Source organism: Myotis davidii, unplaced genomic scaffold (assembly GCF_000327345.1).
Source record: "Myotis davidii unplaced genomic scaffold, ASM32734v1 scaffold866, whole genome shotgun sequence".
In the NCBI taxonomy this organism is placed as follows: Eukaryota; Metazoa; Chordata; class Mammalia; order Chiroptera; family Vespertilionidae; genus Myotis; species Myotis davidii.
In genome coordinates this window covers 2,050,108-2,062,733 of record NW_006297145.1, presented here as the reverse complement: position 1 = coordinate 2,062,733, position 12,626 = coordinate 2,050,108, and the positions used below count along the sequence as shown (strand labels likewise).

Here is a 12,626-nt window from a genome sequence, read left to right as displayed (position 1 = left end):
GTATGTGGGCCTCTGGCCATTTCTACATTTTTTTCTGAAGATTTAAATAGTCATGTTTAATTATATTTTACCATAAAGAATTTTTAACCATAAAGATCAGTTTAAAAAATTTAACATGACTCCCCAGAATGCTCCGGGATCGTCTTTCCCGAGGGATCCAATAAACCGTTGGAATTCAGGTCCTATGACTGCAGATACGGGTCTTTGCTTCTCTCAGCCTCTGTCTCCACATCTGAAGGAATAAGAATATGTGCTCACATGTGAGTAATCAATAAAATATATTTTAAAAAAAGAAAAAAGAATATGTGCTCACATGTGAGTAACGTGCTTGGTAACGTGCCTGGCACCGTGCCTGGCATATAGCAGTGCCCAATGGCAGGTAGTGCTTGTGGTCAGAGCCTTTCAAGGGGTGAATGCCTATGCTCATCTGAGGTGTAGCCCTAGAGCTCTGAACGATGATCCCTTGTGTGGCTTAGGAAGGACTAGAAGTCATAGCTGCTTTGGTCCTCTTTCTAGAACTGGTTCCATTTGCATTCCCTGGGCGGTTGGGGGTCAGGTGGGTTTTTACCTTCCCAAGCTGCATATTTCTCTATCTGGCGCATTCCTGGGCAATCTGAAAATGCAATATCGCTGTCACCAGCTCGAGGAAGACACAGAGCCTGAATAATTTAACATGTCACCGCCATCCATCATGATAGCAAGAGTGCGGGCGATGGAGGGTGGAGGGGTGGGACTGCCTAGGCCGCCGAGCAGGACAGCCCAGTCAGAGAAGGTAGTCTTCAGAGAACGGTGAGTTAATTTCACCGGCCCAGGAAAGACCGCTCAGCCTCGCTCCTGCTCCAGCCTCTCCCATCATATGACTTTCAACTTGCTCGGCTGCCCTAATTTGCTCCAAACTTGGGCTTAGGTTCCTAGTTTGCTGCCAAATGTTTGTGTCATCTCTGGGAGGCTCTAAACGCCTCTGAATATCTTCATTTATTTATCAGTAAAATTGAGAGAATTCCCCTGTGAAGGGCTTAGCATCATGCCTGGAGTATCTTAATTGCTTCCTCACCAGAAAGGAAGTTCCAGGAAGTCAGGAAGTCTTTGACTGCTGCTCGCCGCCCTATTCTCAATGTCTAGAACAGGGTTGATAATTGTTAAATGAATGAACAAGCAAATGAGTGAGTTATTTTTTTTTGAGATGACCAGTGGGTCTAAGACAAACGGAAGGGTCACCCACTGCTTTCTCAAACATGGGGTCAACACTCGGGGCCTGAGCTGGGCCCCTTTCAGTGTGGCTCTGGAACACCTCCTCGCTGTGTTTCTTCCCCCTCCCAACCTCCCCCCCTTTCCACCCCCACCACACACAAACACAGTTCCATCATTCTACAGTTCTGTCATCAGTCTTGTGCTGTTACAAAGAGAACAGAGGGTCTATTTTTTTAAAAAAATGTTTTACTTATTGAGCTTAGATTCACATAACATTATCCATTAACTATTTTAAAATGTATATTTTATTGCCATATTGTAGACTCACAAGCTTATGCAACTATCACCTCTATGTAGACCCAGACATCTACATTATACTCGAAGGAAACTCCAGGCTCATTAATGATCTCTTTGTATTTCTCTTCTCCCTCTGCCCAGCCCTGGCTGCCACCATTGCTCTCTGTCTCTATGAGTTTACTGATTTGGGATATTTTATATGAACAGAATAGTATGACATATGAACTTATAAATCTGGCTTTTTCCCCCCACTTAGCAGAACGTTTGCAAGGTCTATCCAACATTATACAATATCAGCATCCCTTTTCAGGGGCTGAATAATTATATAGGTACTCCAATCCGGTTTTCTATTTATCAGTAGGTGGACATTGCCCCCCCACTTAGCAGAACGTTTGCAAGGTCTATCCACATTATACCATATCAGCATTCCCTTTTCAGGGCTGAATAATTATATAGGTACTCCACATCCGGTTATCTATTTATCAGTAGGTGGACATTGGCGTGCTTGTCTTTTTTCTACCTTTTTGCTATTGTAAATAGTATTGCTGTGAACAGTCGTGTATTGGAATGCCCCGCCTTCCATTCCTAGGGCAGAATGGCTTGGTCATGTGATAGCTGTGTGTTTAACTTCTTGAGCAAATGTCAAACGATGTTCCACAGTGGCTGCCTCAGCTTGCGTCCCACCAGCAGTATATGAGGGTCCAGTCTCTCTACATCCATCCCGACACCTGTTCTGTCCCATTCGGTTGATTGTGGTCAGCCCGGTAGAGGTGAACCCGTTGTTTCCCTTTGGCTTGGATTTGCATTTCCCTAACGACTGATCTTTTCACGAGAGCAGAGGATTTTCCATGAGACGGAAGCTAGGTTCAAATCTGAGGGTGATGCCATTTGTAACGTGTGATCATTGATACGCAGCATTGAAACTCTGAAGGCTGGATTGCCCTCCATAAACCTGAGACGGTCCCTGCCTCTCAGGCCGCTTGCGGAGCGTGGACGGGATACTGCATAGGCAGTGCCCAGAGCGGCGTACATCCCGCCGAGGTCTGTGCTCGGCCCATCTTCTTCACGGCTCCACCTCATCTCATTCGGAACCAGCAGAACCAGGGGCTCCTGGAACAGGGCAGGGGACCTTGTGGCTCCTCTTCTGTCCTCCTGCTGGTGTCTGGCCATTCTTACTTCCTCTCGGCTCCTAAATGGAAGTACGCGAGCAGCCCTGAGTAATGAATGGCTGTACTTTAGGTCATGAAGTCAACGATTTCATATTATAATGCTAGGGGGCCCTTTTCCATTCGACCGAATCCTCTCCAAGTCAGTCTGTACCTGGCCTGTGGCCCCTTCAGGTTAGATGGACAGTCAGGTGCTAGATGTCCTGGGTGGCTGCCACCTCCCCAGGATGTCACAGAGGCCAGGGAGTCACCACCAATCCGATCGGTGCCTCTTCTCTCCTAAGAAACTTGGGCAAACCTCGAATAAATGAATGTGCCTCACCATCCCTGTGTGCGGTCTATGTGTCAGCTAGTTACATGCAGCACATGCACCTTCCCTCATACTATCCACGTGAGCTGAGAGTTAGTGTTCCTCTTCTTTTAAAGATGAATTTGGAGAGGTTAGGGACCTTGTCCACGCCCACTCAGCTAATAAGGGAGACCAAGAATTAGAACTGGGGTCTGACTTCAGTGCCCTGATTCCTTCCCACAGACGGGCTTGACCTCCCGGGCTCATGGATGAAGCCAGTGCAGAAACCTGCTAGAGGCTAAGAGCCTTAGGGCAGAAGCAGTGGCCATTGTCTTTTAATGGAATCCGAGCTGCAACATTTTTCTTCCAAGTCACATTAAAAAATGATTCAACGCCTTCCTGGGGCCCGTGCTTATTCATCTCTCTCCTGCGCCCAGATCCCGGCTCTTAATTACACTCAGGAATAGTGGCTGTGTAAGTGCTTCCAGACCCGCGTTCCCCGCCACGGTGGGCACCTGATGCCGGCTACTCTCTATCGAGATAGTCTTATGTGTAAAATACACACTGGATTTTAAAGATTTATTGTGCAAAATCTATAAACTATTTCAGCATAATTTACATTAATTCCATGTTAAAATGACAATGTTCTTAGTATATTGGGTTTAATAGATATATTCTGAAAACTAATGTTTACTTTTACCCTTTTAACGTGGCTACTAGAACATTAAACATTGCATGTGTGGCTCACATGGTATTTTTATTGGACAGCTTGGTGTAGAGGCAGCCTCGCTGAGCCTCAGTTTCCGTTCTGAAAATGGTACCTGGGTAGTTAAGGAGGGAGGTGAGGGTCAGATGGGTGGGGATGGGGCAGGGGGAACTGGAGAAGCAGCCATGATAGTCAGGGGCATGGCATCTATGTGCTTGGACACGTGAATTGCTGGAGGCATTCCTAGGATGTAGCTAAGCCTGAGTGAGTTCCTGCCAATAGCACCATTACACGGGTTCGCAGCAGGAGCTATGGGAAGTGGAAAACGCACACAGGCCTTGGGAGCAAGCTACAAACCTGTGTGCCACTATCATGTCCTCCCTGGTATGCACAGCAGTGAGCTCATTCTCCTGCTCCAGAAGCTTCTGTGACATCCATCCTCAGTGACACCCACGTCCTTCCACGTGTCCTCTAGCAGCATGTCCCTCCCAGTCAGTGCTCCACCTGATGGGACTGCCACCTGCCCACACTCCCCTCCCAGGGGTGCCCCAGCTCTTACCTCTCCTTGGAACTCCATTTCCTTCCACCGAAGCCTCATCCATCCTTCCAGTCCTGACTCCATCTCCCTTCCTCCACAAAGTCTCCCAGGTCACCTGTGCGGTGACGGGTTGCTCTCCCCCTTGTTCTGGAGTCTTGTTGTGTGGAAAGCATAGCCATGAGTGAGGTTAAAAGCACCATGGGACTCCATTTGTCACCACGACTAGCTTATGATCCCCTGGTTGGCAAGGACCGGTTGTATCCCTGTATGTCCGGTGTCTGGCTCTGGGCCTGGTACACAGTAAGCACTTGGCTGAAATGTGTGTGAAATCAAGTTGCCTGGAGTGTTTCTTAGAGGCAGGCTCATTGCACGTAAGCAACCAATATAGCTCTCAATTATTTAGTAGCCACTATGGACCGGGCATTTCACATGTCCTGTCTCCTTTCATTCTCGAAGCAATCCTGCAAGGTTAATAGTTGTTGTCCCTGTTTTAGCAAGAAGGAGCCTGTGCTTCCTCAAGGTCACACCGCCCTGGGGCTGCCAAGGCACTGGTTATAACCCCAACTCCTTCCCTAAGCCACGCCCACCCCCGGGTGCCCTGGGACTTACAGAAAGAAGTCGGGGTGGGATTGTCCATCTTGGGAAGGAGGAGGGTCTAAGAAGCTGCCTAGGCCGCGATGACTGATGGATGTGCTTCCTCGCAGGGGGCATCAGCTTCGGGAGAGCCAAGGGGACGTCGGGGTCAGAGGCAGACGACGAGACGCAGCTGACGTTCTACACGGAGCAATACCGCAGCCGCCGCCGCAGCAAAGGTAACGGAGGCCTCGGGAAGGTTCCAGAACCACTTCGTAGGAGGAAAGCCTGGGCGGCAGATTTCGTGTTTCATGACAGACCCTGAATCTTCCTTACCCTGTGGTCCCAGTGCAGTCGGTACTGAGCTTGGCAGCAAAGCCCTGGCTAGAGGAGTGGCCATCACCATACCCTCTCCCTTCAGCCTGTGTGTGCTTTCTGTCCCACTTCATTCCTCTAAGGCAGTGCTTCTCAACCTTCTGGCCCTTTAAATACAGTTCCTCATGTTGTGACCCAACCATAAAATTATTTTCGTTGCTACTTCATAACTGTAATGTTGCTACTGTTATGAATCGTAAGTAAATATCTGATATGCACAATGGTCTTAGGCAATCCTGTGAAAGGGTCCTTTGACTGCCAAAGGGGTCGCGACCCACAGGTTGAGAACCGCTGCCCTAAGGATTTAGGTTTTTTTTAAGTTTGTACAGTTAAAGAAAATCCAGGCAGGAAGTGAAGTAACTAAGAGAATCAGATGGAAAGGGAAGAGGAAGGAGGAAAGTTATTGAAAGGCAGGTTAAATCGGTGCAGGGTAACCTGTGCCATACTGCCTGGTGGTTCTCAGAGCCAGCTGATGGTGTAAGGCAGGATTCTCCGCCATCAAAGGGCCGAAGGAAACGTATTCAGCCATACGATGGGCAGAGGCTATGGGACAGAACCAGGGTTGATTCAGGAAATTCTACTCACCTAACACCAGGACCAGAGGGACAGTTGGGCCCTGTGAACACGCCACCCTGTGACTCTGTGGGCCGTGCCTCCAGCGGGTGAAACTAGTGTCACCGAATGATCATTATTCACAATGACACGCTGGGGCGGAGCTATATCCACCAAGGGCCAAGGGCCATCGTTCTCGGGGATAAAATTTGCTCTGAAGGGAAAATAGACCATATTTCAGGCAGGTACCTGTGGATATAATTCCTCACTCCTGAGCGTTTTTGTAAGGATGAGAAATTAGCAAGTTCAGGATCACATTCCAAGCAAAGAACCTGGGGTGCCAGCATCCCAGTGACGAAGGGCAACTCCATGGGACTGGAGCAGGCCCTGGAAAGAAGCAGGGTCTTGCCCTAGCTGGTTTGGCTCAGTGAGTAGAGCATCGGCCTGCAGACTATAAGGCACTGGTTTCGATTCCAGACAGGGGCACATGCCCGGGTTGTAGACTGGATGTCCAGTAGGAGGCGTGCAGGAGCAGGCAATCAATGATTCTAGGAGGCATGTAGGAGGCAGCCAATCAATGATTCTAGGAGGCATGCAGGAGGCAGCTAATCAATGATTCTCTCTCATCATTGATGTTTCTCTCTCTCTCTCTTTCTCTCTCTCTCTCTCTCTTTCTCTCTCTCTCCCTCCCTCTCTCCCTCTCCCCTTTCCTCTCTGAAATCAATAAAAATATATTATATAAAAAAAAAATAGCAGGGTCCTCTGGCAAACAGGAAGGCAGCTCATCAAGGCACATGGCAGCCTGTGGTCCTCGTGCCTCTCCAGGAAGTGGTCTGGGAAGTGCCTGTGTTTGGGAAGAGGCTTTCTCACACAATGACCCTGCATGCACTCCACCCCTGTGTTCAAAGAGCACAGAGGGCACAGCTTCTCTGGGCTCCTTTTGCTCTTAAGCAAGTTATCTTCCTTCCCTATACCTCAGTCTTCTTATCTGTGAAATGGGTTTCATAACTGCCTCACAGAAACTTGAAGGTGGATTTTGGTTGTGATTTATTAAAAAAATGTAACGTGGCGCGTGGTATATATTAAGGGCCAAAGAAGTAGACGTTATTAATGTCCGTTCACTTCTCGTTGTTTTCTATATCTCACTATTCCTGGTGCCTTTCACTGAAAGGTCCCCGTGTGGGGGTGCCTGGGTTGGCACATCACCTCTGCAGCCATTTGAAGCAGTGGCCTTGCCTCCCCCTCCTCCCCATGTCTGGGCTGGCTGGTATCTGCTGCATTGGAAATTTAAAAGTTGATGATGGATGATTCTTGACCTGTCTTCTCTTTCTCCCCAAACTGCTGCCAGAATTCGACTGGGCAAGGTGGTGGGTCTCCTCTGCAGGACTGGGCTATTTATAGCTGATTGGAAACACATCCATCATTGAGCGTTCCCCTCGTAAATCAGAGGTAAACTTAGCGAAGCAAAAGCAAACCGCAGGACGTGAGGGAAGTGACTTGGCCCGGTGCCTCCGCACACTCAAAGGCCAGGCAGTGTTTCCAGGATGGCGAGGATGCCAGGGCTATGATGCCTCCCTCCCCCAGCCCCCAACACACACACACCTTCCTCCGGCTCTCTTGCCAGCTGAATGCCAGAGCCACTGGCTTCATCTCCGCCCTCCACGTATTGTCCAGAGTGACAGTCCCTCTTCCTCCACCTCTGCTCCCCCCACATCTGTCTCTTCCTCCTCAGTATCCCTTGTTCCCAGGGCCCTGCAGGGGGCTGAGCGGTGCTGGGGAAGATTATGATACACTTTTGGGGAGAAAAAGTATAACCAAATGTTATCTGGGTGATTCTCACTGTCCCAGCTTTGAGAGGAAAGAGAGAGATGGGGGGACACCAGAGAAATGTGAGGGCTTCCCAGAAGAGTTGATGCTGGAAAGTGACCTGGGCCCAGGTAGGGCTCTGTCGCTGTCCACCCACATACATGAGCCAATAGCCTCAGTATCTTGTCTTTGAAATGGGGTGGCAGTACCTCCCTCCCAGGTAGTTGTGAGGATTGAATGGGAACACAGGCATCTCCTTTGTAGCTATAAGTCTCGGTAATAAGTTATTCCTTTTTCCATCATAGCCATCCTAGTCCCTGTCACCTACATTCTTTGCTTAAAAACTGCTAAAGTCACTTTCTCAATGGCCTCACTTAACTGTCTTCCGACCCAGGAACAATGTAGGTAGGGATCCTGTTGCTTCTCTGCTTAGAAGGGGGAATGTGACCTTTTTACCACCTACAGACCTCTGAGGGTCCGGCCTGCCCACCTGCCCAGGGCTGTTACTCCTCCCACTCAGGCCTCCTCCCTGGCACTGTCCTGCCAGAACCTCCCCAATGTTCTCTCCTGGCACACTCCCCTGCCCTTTGCCTCCCTCCCACTCGCTGGCATCTCCACGGAAACGGTACGTCTTCCGGGAAGCCATCTGCACACTGCATTTCCCGGTTTATTCTGTTCCAGTTCCTGTGTTCTTCCCCGCTGTAGACCTCATGGCTGCTGTAACTTTACATTTGCAGATATGTCCTCTGGGCTGTATTTGTACACCACCCTGACCTGGGCGCTTTCTCTGTGCAGTGTCTTCTGTGCCCAGCTTTCCATCCCAGGCACCACAACCACATGGGCAGGTTGAGGGTGGGAATTGCGTGCATTGTTTTGAATGAATGAATGGTTAATGAATGAATGAAGGACAGGCATGCCTGGCCCAGTGTCTGGATGTCTACAAGTGCTCAGGGTGGAGGTTGCTTTTGTGGCACCTTCCCTTGTTTTCTCTCACTCCACTGTCACTTGCTGGGAGTGGTCCTCTCTCCTTTCCCTTCTCCCTCCTGCTCCTGCAGGACAGCACGGAGGCCTCAGCCCTGCTCATGCTTCCACCTCAAGGTTCCAGGGAAGGCTGTCAAGAAGCATGCCTGGCAGGGGGAGGGGGCCTGAGGACTGATGCTAGAAACCCACTCTGCCTGGGTGCTTGGAGCGCCTTGGAGGGTGTGACCTTTGAAGAGATGTAGTGAGCCCAGGAGGTTCTCTGGCAGGAATGGATATACCTAGTGCTGATGGTAGAGAGATCAATGGAATGGGAGAAGAGAAAAAACATCCAGCAGGTTTTTCCTACCTGGGTCTCTCTTTTTAGCATGCCCCATACGGGGCTAGAAGTGACATTCCATTCAGCTGGACCTGGCTATGAGTCCTGACTTTACCTCATCTCCTGTGTATAGCTGGGCTTTTAGCATCCAGGAGCTTTTCTCTGTATCAAATAGAGCTGTTGACACCTACCTCACAGATTACTCCTGTGTGGAGATGGAAGGTTCCAGAGCTCACCCAGAGGTGCTCAAGAAATTTAGTTCTTTCCTCCTGAAATTCCCCTTTCCTTGAAAATATCCTGAACCCCAAACTGCATCAGCTAAAATCTGATTTGGGGCAATAAGATCCACTGGACACGAGATTTATGGTATAGTCTGAGAATCACCTCTGGTTACTCTGGGCCTCAGTCTCTTGGAAAGGAAAATGGGTATGTTATTCAGCGGGGTCTGGTATGGCCAGGCAGAACCCCATCCCCAAGCAAAGAACCGTGGCCATCAACATGGTGAGGGCGTAACGGCAGAGACAGAGGGGCTGAGAAACAGACTCAGAGACCGGGTGTGTGTCTGGTGGGATTTCCTAAAGCAGGAATCAGTGGCCTTTTTCTGGAAATGGCCAGTTACCTGACATTTCTTGGCTTTGCAGGCCAGATAGTCACTGTTGGACCTATTCTGCTCAGCTGTTGTACCTTGAAAGCTGCCATAGACAGCACATAAATGAAGGAACGTAGTGTGTCCAAATGACACTTTATTCCTAAAACAAAAAACAGAAAGCCAAACAACACAACAAAAATACTAATTCAACAGTTTGCTGACCTGCGCCCCAAATAATCCATTTATGCCATCCAGGCGGCCCTCACCTGTAGCTCTGGTCCAGGAGGCATGGGTGACACGTCACAATGATTTGTGAAGTGAATCCGGTCTCATATCATATCTGTCCTTGCTGCCTAAGAAGTCTGTTTATCACGTAAAGACTTCTCCATTTGGTGACGTAAATAACCATTGAACCCATCACTTGCTTGGATTTGCCGGTTCTCATGGCATTCTACAAAAGCAACCAATCAAGTAGCTGGATAGGGAGGTGCCCAGTGGGCAGAGTTTCACCCTTTCTTACCCAGAGATGACTCGACAGACAGCCAAAGGCACTGGGCCCAGGGTGAGGAGGTGCGTATTGAAGTCTGTAGCCCAACCGTGACTCACTCAGGGACCCTTGGCAAACGTGCTTCCTTGGAGCCTGAGCTTTTCTCTCTGTCAGACAAGGATATTTCTGCCTCATGTCATCAAGTCTGAAGTACATTCTAGTCTAACCTAGATTTATGGAGTAAATGCCTTCTAAGCATGATGCGGGGCATTGTGGGAAAGGGGGCCTGGGGAGCTGCGGCTCACACAGGTAAGCAATGCTGAAAAGGATAGGATAGTGCGTAATTGAAGGTCCCCATGAAAAGTGCAGACAGCACGGCCAGCCCCAGGCACAGTGCTGAGCAGAAGACAGAGGAGGCACCACTGCTGGGTGACTCCAGCAGCACAGGCACCAGCAGGGGCCTCCTGGCCCAGCTCTGCAGGCTGCTGTGTGGCCTTAGGCTAGCTCCCTCCCTCTCTGGTCCTCACTCTTCCCAGCCACTGGCTGCTTCACCAGTTCTAGAAACCCAGGTTTTCTGATTCCTAATACTATTTACTTTCCTCGAAGCTTTCCTAATTATTAGTTCATCAGCAGAGAGAACCAGGGCATCAGTGTTCCTTGTTCAGCTTATTTGTTTTGGGTGCTTGTTTTAATTTGGCATTTCTTAAGCTGAGATTTTTCTACCATGTTCAGAACTCTTGAATCGTAAACAGAATGTCGTGCTCCTTTGTAATGATGTGTACATTTTTTCTTTTTTATTCTCCCCTGACAAAACACGTGCATACGCACACACATGCATGCATGCACACATAAATGAATCCTATTTAGAAGGAAAAGAATAGGTGAGGGAATGTTCAAGCCACATCTGTGGCAAAGGAGGCCTTTGGGGATGGAGGGTAGGAGACTGTTCTGAAAGGTAAGCTGAGAATGCAGAGATGGAGCTGGAACTCCAGGAAGTGGGGGTGGGGGCGGGGGGCAAAGGGGCGATGGCTGGACCCCAGCAGAGCAGCACCTGCCACGGGTGCGGGCAGAACTGCATTCACTGGCCAGGGGATGGGCCGGATACCAGGAACTGAGCAGCATCCACGTCTGTGGTTTCAGGAATGATGGCAGGTGGGCTGGAGAAATAGGTAGGAGAGCCTCCTGCATCCATCACTTCTCATCAGAACAGGGTGACAGGGTGTTTTCTGTCCTACCCATAGATAGTCCATCCACTCCTCTATTTCATGCACATGGAACCCAAGGCTCAGAGAAGGGAAGCATATTCCCCCAGATTAAACTGTTGCCTTTCCAAGCGACAAAGCAAGCGGGCAAACTGTTCACAATAGGTGAGTCTGGGCAAGAACAATGCATGGCCATGCTTTGTACTCCTGTTGTCCCTGAAGCTTTACTATAAGTTTGAACTTACTTTCACGTGAAACCTTAAGTAATCGGGGTCCTTCTAGGTTGCTTACAGGCTTCAGCATCAGCAGACAGAGGTCCCTATCTTCGCTTTGCTATTTCCAAGCTGTGTGGCTTAGGGCAAGACACCTTCCTTCTCTGAGTCTGTTTCTCCTCGGTAAAGGAGGACACATCCTGGCATTAGTCCTGCTGCTCCTCCTCAGTCCCACTGAGAAGGTTAAAGAAGATAACGTATGCTGAGGACATGCGTAGGCGGTGTGCCTGCCATGTGATCACTGTTCACTAAGTGGTAACCCGCTAAGTTAAGCCTGGGCCAGGCATAGCTCCATGGCCCTTTCCCAACGTGCTGGCCTGTAGATCGGTCTTGCTTCTAAGGGAGGGGGGGTTGGGGGCGGAAAAGCAGACATTCTCATTTTCACTAAGAGCATGAATTTGGTGGGCGGGGCCTCTCAGAGGCATTCTGGGATGGCTTTTCCTGGGTCCGGCCTGAGGACAGCCTCTTTCACAGGCGCGTCTGCAGCCTCCCTCTGCCCGGCTGTAGGACAGACCCCTGGGACCCGCTGCTCAGAGGAGCACACACTGCAGACATCGATCTCCACTCCTTCCCTCTTTATCAGGACTCTTGCCCCCGACATTCATTAGCTTTTGCTGATTTGCAGCAGGTGAATGCCTTCCTCTCGGAGGTTCAGGTAGCTTTTTTGGGGCAGATTCTGGTTTCCCGCATGGGGAGATGAGGCTGGAATTTGGATTTCTCTTGCAGAAAGAACAGTAAAATGCAGCAACCCGGCTTTGATCTCTGCCTGCATTTGGCCTTATTTAACGAGCTATTAGAGAAGAGAAAATTATGTATTCATAAATTGTATTGGGCAAAAAAAAAAAAAAGCTTCTGTCTGATGTCTCTTTTCTCCCTTTCAAACCTCAGAGGAAACAGACATTGGCTTTTGTTGTTATGGGGTTTTTTGGGTTTTTTCTCCTAAAGGTCCCTTCCAGACTCTCTCTCCCCAACCTGCAGAAACATCAAGCCGTCTGGGCAAATGAGGGTTCCTTGGAGGCAGTGAGGGAGCCAGACAACTTCAGAAACCCCCTCCCAGGCCTGTGCGGCCTCTGAAACATTGTTTCAATTGTTTTTCTCTCTCTTCCTCCTTTGAGATGAAACCAGCTCCGCACCTGACAGCCGGGCCTGGAAGGGAGGGAGACGGCTGTCAGGAATCAAATGGGAGACCAAAGGCGATAAAGCAAACATGTCGCTTTTAGTTGCTTACACTAGCAAGAAGGAATAATCAGTCTTTCTCGCTTTCTTGTTTTTCAAAGAGGCTTCGC

The 12,626-nt window shown here is 49.5% G+C and overlaps 1 protein-coding gene across 2 annotated transcripts in view; it reads left to right on the top strand.

Moving 5' to 3' along the window:
- The window catches only part of ASTN2 (astrotactin 2), a 647,457-nt gene that overhangs the window by 137,433 nt on the left and 497,398 nt on the right, over positions 1-12,626 (top strand). For both annotated transcript variants that reach the window (XM_006772883.2, XM_006772882.2), the window contains exon 4: positions 4,892-4,999. In XM_006772883.2, coding sequence (XP_006772946.1) covers positions 4,892-4,999 — 108 coding nt within the window. The remainder of the gene's footprint in view (positions 1-4,891; positions 5,000-12,626) is intronic.